The 7,635-nt window shown below is 38.8% G+C and overlaps 1 protein-coding gene across 1 annotated transcript; it reads right to left on the reverse strand.

Annotated features, from left to right (window-relative positions):
- Nucleotides 1-515: 515 nt before the first annotated feature.
- LOC121731646 (allantoinase-like) lies at nucleotides 516-7,250 on the reverse strand. Its single transcript, XM_042121192.1, has 10 exons — nucleotides 7,077-7,250; nucleotides 5,666-5,817; nucleotides 4,999-5,113; nucleotides 4,170-4,316; nucleotides 3,595-3,655; nucleotides 3,394-3,487; nucleotides 2,363-2,573; nucleotides 1,600-1,729; nucleotides 1,131-1,336; nucleotides 516-654 (listed from the first exon to the last, which is right to left on the reverse strand). Exons 1-10 carry the CDS (start codon nucleotides 7,218-7,220, stop codon nucleotides 526-528), a joined length of 1,389 nt encoding a protein of 462 aa, XP_041977126.1. The 5' UTR covers nucleotides 7,221-7,250; the 3' UTR covers nucleotides 516-525.
- Between the last annotated feature and the right edge of the window lie 385 nt (nucleotides 7,251-7,635).

Consider the following 7,635-nt stretch of genomic DNA (forward strand, 5'->3'; position numbering starts at 1 on the left):
TTGCTCGACTAAGCAATGGTATAATTATTGTTCTCTTATAATCCACGTCGAATTTTACTTTCATCCTTAATAATTACTAAAAACGTAATTTTATTTAATAACCGATTCATTTATAATAACGCATATTTCCGCTTGCACCTAAGCTGATTACGTCGTCGTCAGTTTGTTAAATAGCCAAATATAATAAAATCCAACCAAATGCAGTTTAGTCTACTGATTTGCAAGCTACACAATAATGCACTAATTTTAATCCTCTTTTTTTGAATAAAACTTCTGCAAATTGTTTATTGTAACTATAAGTACTTAATCAAATGCTAGCATAGGTACCTACAGTAATAATTAATTAAGCATTATTATTAGTTCTAGTTTACTTAAAATCCTTACTAAGACTATCTTAGTAAGATACAAACAGGTATGCGAAATTTTGTCTGTCTGTCATCACGCACAAGAAAAAACATTTGCGTCATGGTTATTTTAATAAAACATCGCTTTTTAACTAACTTTAATAAGTTTAATCGAGTCACATCATATTGCTTTTAATAGCAGATCTCCTTTCGGGCTATCCAAGACCTCTCCATCTTGATATATCAACTGTCCACGAAGGTAAGTCTTCTTAACAACCCCTTTCAAAGCTCTTCCAATGTATGGTGTTAACTGAAAAAATAAGCCATCAACCGGATTAAAACGTATACAGTATTGAAAAGCTTACTAAAGTATAGGTCTACTAGAATCTGATGGCAAAAAGTGAGAAAATTAATTGACCCTAGCAATACCGGGGATAATTGGAATATAACATTTTGATTTTTGATCCTTTTTTTTTATAGCGGTATGAAACATGCAAATATAAAAAAAATCCAATGATATTTTTTTAAAATCTGCTGTCAAAAATTGCAATCAGATTCTGATAGACCTATTAGACTTTACAATTTATCTTGGCTGAACAAAATGATGTAAACAAATAGAAACAAACTGTTATTTAACTCAGTGAGACTATTCCCAGCTAGAGAATTTTACATATAAAATTGTAAATTTAGTTTTTTTTAACGAGGTTTACCCTACTAATTATAGTAGCACTTTTTTTGAGAATTCGTTTTAAATAAATATTTTTTCCTGTATATTAATGATATTACCTTATTCTTATGTCTAATGATATCAGCTGTGACAGTGAACGTGTCCTCTGGGTCGAAGAACACAAGGTCTGCGTCTAGGCCGGGTTTGATGGCGCCCTTGCGGTGCTGCAGGCCGCAGAGTGTAGCGGGAGCTGTACTCAGGTACTTTGTGATTGCTGTCAGGTCCAACCCACGGGCACTCGCCTGCGTCCAGAATAGGGATAACCCTGCAGAGGATTAAAAAAGTTAATCACTGCGGCTGCATTTTGAAGTAGGTAACTGCTGCTGCTAAGTAAGTATAAAGATGACTTTATTTATTTTGATACACACGTGTGACGTGACTGTTACTTACTACACTTACCTTACCTAAAACTTACTTACTTCACTTAACTTAAAAGTTAGATTGTTACAATAACCGGTTAAGACATATTTTGTGGCATTATATTTCTGCAGCCTTACAATAACGATTTTTTTCATACAAAAAACATACCAAATTGTACCGAAGAGATGCCACCCCAGGCTTCTAAGTTGTTACTGCACTTCAAGTTGGGCGTACACGGCGAATGGTCTGACACCACCATGTCTAATTTGTCTTCCAGTAAGTAATTCCAAAGTTTTTCCTGTAAACATACAATCATCGTCATCATTATCATCATCAGCCTATTGTCGTCCACTACTGAACGTAGCCGAACTGCTGGTGGGTAGCAAAACAATGTTCCAGTGCATCGTCGTGGAGTGTGGAATGTGGTGTTTCCACGAGTGGAGCCCAAAGAGGCAGAGGTGGTGGGGCTGCGGTTGTGTATTACGCGTTTCCCGTAGTCCCACATTCAGGAGCAGGAACACCGTTGGGGTTTTAGTGGGTAGTTCCGGGTGCGGACATTACGTCCGCCCCGGGGAGTCCCACATACCTCGGTGGTCCTCCCCAAGCCCCGGGGATTCGTAAATGCATTCCCCCAACGGAAAAAAAGAAAAAAAAAGGGTTGGAATACAATATTCGCTATTAATTTCAAATGATAAGAAATCCCGCTGGATCCGCATATTTTGCTGCGTTAGAAAGCATAAATATACCTTGATTTTCGTCTAAATTAATATATCTGTACTATCAGAATTCGTTTAGTAGGTAATTAGGGTATGTTAAACCTAACCTAACTACATAACGATGTATAAATATACATCCTTACTTTTCGATGTTAAAATAATTGGGGTACTAAAGTAAAAACGTCAATCACTAAAAGCCATAGCAAACATCATACCCTGTTGTCGGTATCTCTAATAGGCGGTGCGCATTTGTACTCGCTGCGTCCTCGTGGGATCTCCTCGGCGGTGAGGGTCAGGTAGTGGTGGCAGGTCTCCGCGGTGACGCCACCGCGCCACGCCCGGCTACTGGCGAGGCGGGCCTGACGCGCCTTCTCCAGCAGCGGGACCACGGAGGCCGACGAGACGTGGACGATGTGGACGCGGACGCTGGAAGAACATATTTAGACGAGTTACTTTGGGATAATTGCTCAAAAGATTGGATGTTATAGCTTGTTAGTCAATTTTTACGACGTGACACGATATAGATACGTGAAAATCTAAGCTTGAGTATGTAGTAGATATTTAGGAAATTATATTGTGTGCATTTAAACATCACAATTCACAACATTTTTATGTATGAAAAATTTGGCTTCATATTGAACTGAACTTTCAGCACAACTGAACTTTCTTTGTTGGTACCTAGATATTATCAAGGCGAGCGAGCCCTAATATATCTCACCGGCGCGGCGTGAAACAGCGCTTGCGCTGTGTTTCGCCGAGTGAGTGAGTTTACCGGAGGCCCAATTCCCTACCCTTCCCTTCCCTATTCCCTTCCTTACCTCCCCTACCCTGTAATCCTATTCCCTCTTAAAAGGCTGGCAACGCACCTGTAGCAGCTCTTCTGATGTTGCGTGTGTCAATGGGCGACGGAAGTTGCTTTCCAACAGGTGACCCGTTTGCTCGTTTGCCCCCCTATTTCATAAAAAAAAAACTGAACATTTTGTGGTAACACTTTACGGAAAAACTAACACGCCTATTGGTTTGTGCTTTAACATAATATTTTTTATTTATATGTAAGTAGATGTGTTATCATCAGTCAGCCAAGGTGTGACGACGCGAGCCCTCACATGGTTCGGCTTTTAGCTAGTTATTAGCATTAATCTAACTATAATACCGACATAACAATTATTGTTTTCATAACACCATTAGTAGAGTTTATCAAGATAGTAATGCCTGTTTATTTCGAATAGCAACAAATTCAACCTACCTGGTTTTGGGAAGGCAATTTGTAATGAGCGATATTGCATTGAATTCCATTTTAGGAGGACGAGACTCCAGATATGTGTTGTACTCTTCGGGGTCTGAAACAGAATATTTTTATTAAATGCAAATGAATTTATCAATAATCTTGCATTTCTGTAGCCCAGAAACTGCGTTAAAAAGTAAAACATTTTTTAAAAATACTTACCTCTTTTCTGTATTTTGTTTTCACAAGAAGCTGCATCCTCATCTTCTAATTCAGCATGAAACTAAAGAATAACACGTGAAGTAGGTATATTATCAAATAAAATAAATAGTTCAACATTGCCCTGTACCAGCCTCAAAACATTGTTGTAAAATTTAAAATGGCAAAAATGGTTTATAGATATAGCTATCATTACTATATTTTTTTTTATGAAATAAGGGGGCAAACGAGCAAACGGGTCACCTGATGGAAAACAACTTCCGTCGCCCATGGACACTCGCAGCATCAGGAAAGCTGTAGGTGCGTTGCCGGCCTTTTAAGAGGGAATAGGGTAAAAGCGGAGGGTTAGGATGGGGAGTGAAGGGAATAGGGGAGGGTAGGGAAGGGAATAGGGTAGGGGATTGGACCTCCGGTAAACTCACTCGGCGAAACACACCGCTAGCTGTTTCACGCCGGTTTTCTGTGAGAACGTGGTATTTCTCCGGTCGAGCCGGCCCATTCGTGCCGAAGCATTAACGTAATTAGCACGTATTTTTTTAAGAATACTAATTTATAACAATGATTGTTTTATATCATACCGCTAGTACTGACTCCGTCCCTTCCAAAGCGTCAAATGCGAGTTCTAAATCTTTACGTCCAACATTAGGGAACTCGTCCACGCCGCTGGGACACAGGAAACATTTGAATCCCACCACACCGGCATCCACTAAATCCCTCAAACAATCCTGCAAAGGCATTTCAAGTACATTATACTACATTCTTTAGAACTAAAAACATCTTTACAATAATAACAGTAAATATTTTAATCACATTTTTAAAAAATATATGTACTTATCTAGAAACTTTAACTTAAATATTTACGATACAGCTGAGTATTTTGTACATACCTACAGCTTATACACGCACCAGGCATTTACCGTATCGGATTGTCAATATAATATTATACAACCTATCGATAACAAATACATATATTGCCCACCTGGTGTTATATGGTTATTAGGCCTAATAAGACAGTAGCAACAACCCAATTTGGCGGCTGATTATTGCTTGTTGTGGTTTTAGCTAACATACATTTTTTGTCTGCCTTTAGCAACGAATAACAATAAATTGATCCGATATATAGTCTCACGTCTACATAACATTGTATCTAAATATTAAAGTACTATAAAGCCTCTCCATTTTCAGCCATGATCGACCAATAGTCGAACTCGTTACTCGAGATTTCGAACATAATATAGAGAGCTACACGTCCGAAATCTCCTGTATTGGCGTATTCGTCTTTAGTTGCCCATGATAGTCGTCGATTGTGCAATGTGTATACTATAGACATTAGACAACCTCACAACCATGGCAGCAAACATTGTTTATTCATAATGGATCTAATTTACGTGAATTTGGGATTCTTACCTGATTCCCAACAATGACGCCACCCCAAAACCCAACGTCAACATACACATTTCCTTTGGCTGATTCTGCTTTTATTTTAAGATTTTCTACGGTGGTCGTCGGTGGGATTGAATTTCTGTAAAAATAATTGCAATTATCATAGCACATAAGTATAGGTATTCAAAGTTACACTAAAATACAATCGGGAAACTCGACTCGACGATAAGAACATGCGTAAAAATAATGTGCAGGTCGTGACTGAAAGGAAATTAATTCCACCAGGGTTCCAATTCTGGTACCTCTTATCTGGCTTCGGTAGTTAATATGCACATTTTTGCGCTCGTAACTTACGAGTCGTATAAGTCTCCCAGTATTTCGGGTTGTGAGTTTTGACTGTCTTCATATGGGCCTAGTAACTGCTTGCGCATTGTCCGTTGTCGTTGCTGAACTAGTTGTCGTTCATATGGGCCTAGTAACTGCTTGCGCATTGTCCGTTGTCGTTGCTGAACTAGTAGCCAAGACATTCCCTTAATCGCTTCTTTTTAGAATCACCGATCAATTTGTATGGAATTGACATTTGACGAGTCGAACGTCAACGTCATATTAACGAACGCTTATGGTCTTGGCTAAAGGGACTGATTTCTCTCTCTCTCTCTCTCTCATAAGAAATCTAACGAAGCACACTCACAGAGGCATGTCTACGATGGTGGTAATGCCCCCGGCGGCCGCAGCGGCGGTGGCGGTGCGGAACCCCTCCCACGCGGTGCGGCCCGGCTCGTTGACGTGCACGTGTGAGTCCACCACCCCCGCCAGCAGGGCCAAGTCCCCGCCATCTATTACCTGGAAATGTTGAAGTTGCTTAGACATAGGTTACACGGTTATCTCTGGCATGAGGCATCAGTTCATTCCATCAGTCTAAACCAGACTGACGGGAGAATGATCGTGTAAACGTTTGATTGACGGACTGATCATTTTTAACTACCACCAACTTTCAGGTCATCGTTCTGGCGTCAGTCTCAGATTGACCGTGTAACCGTACTCTAAGAGAGCATTCATAGTTACTGCGTACATCAGCCACACCCTAAAAATCATCGCGTGTTATTTCGTAATTTATGGATGCCTCCTTCGCATATCATAATTTAATATAATTTTTATGTTGCCGGCAATTTTAGCTATTCGTAAGCTATTATGTTGAGGCGCGGATGGAAGAAATATTTTCGTTTTTATGTTAAATAGTCTTTGTTTAATGCTTATAATTAATATTATATTACCTACATGATGTAGACATTTTGCAAGTTTTTTTTTGTAATCTTTTTGTTTTACATTTGCTTAGTCGATTTTGTTAAATATCAGGAAGCAATAAATTTTATTGCTAATAAATGTAGGGTCAGCTCTAATTGTTTTTTTCTAATTGCTTTCAACGAAATTGAAAACGAACGACCCCATTATTATTTTATATAAGTATTTATAGTTAGGGCTGCTTTAATTTTTTAAATTAAATGCCACATCATTCAAACCCAATTACATTACATCGCGACACTGGGCAATCATACGATGAGAATTGAGATAAACTGACTCATCTGCATGTATGGCTCACAATAATCACATCGATAACAGCCACTATTTATAGCAGCAATGTCGAGTTTTGCTGCACTGTATTTTCGTTTGAGTAAAAACACAAAATCTGCTTTTGAAGTGATACTATTGATCCTAAGTACCTACCTACCAAAATAGTTTTGTGGTCAGTAGAAATGACAGAACAAGATCCAAGGCATTTAATATAACGCATTTGTTACCTAATTCCAATAATTATTTCAAATCATAAAACAAGTTTATTAGCATTTTACGACTTAAAATATGTAGCTTCAGAAATTCAAAGTTCCTTGAACTTCAAACGTGCGGGAGATAATTTTTAAAAACGTTTATATCGCTAAATAAAACAAAACCTATATAGGTATCAGTAAAACGTGTTTGTTTAAAAGGGACCATTCCAGGTCGCATACGAACTCGAAATATAAAACTAAAAAGTCTAACGCCCTTAGCCATGCCTCAAGGTTGTTGAGAAACATCAAGATATGAGTTAAATAAATAGGTCTTACGTCTACATTGGGTTCGTTAGCTATACTTTTGGCGTCGTCTCTCGATATTATTTTGTCTATGACTCCGCTGTCGTTGACGAGTACTCCGCCGTCGACGATTCCATCTTCTGTTACTAGGCGCCGGCTTAGGAATAGTTTCGTCATAACGGTTAGCGCGACCGACGACCGCTCTAACTCGAGTAGCATAAACAACTAAAGATAACAGCGCTATGCACTGATATTCACAAGTTTTGGGGTTCAGTCTACGCTTTTTAATATGGTTATTGGTTTTACTTTCTAAATTAAGCCCAATTCCCTTCCCTACCCTCCCCTATTACCCTATTCCCTCTTAAAAGGCCGGCAACGCACCTGCATCTCTTCTGATGCTGCGAGTTTCCATGGGTGACGGAAGTTGCTTTCCATCAGGTCACCCGTTTGATCGTTTGCCCCCTTATTTCATAAAAAAATACCACCAAATTACTAACAAGAAGTTGTTAGTACGTATAGTTTCTTGTAAAGGTCCTACTAGAATTAAAAAAAAATATAATAATAAACTGGGAGATGGATAAAGCTAGTCATA

Source organism: Aricia agestis, chromosome 11, assembly GCF_905147365.1.
Source record: "Aricia agestis chromosome 11, ilAriAges1.1, whole genome shotgun sequence".
NCBI classification, from domain to species: Eukaryota; Metazoa; Arthropoda; class Insecta; order Lepidoptera; family Lycaenidae; genus Aricia; species Aricia agestis.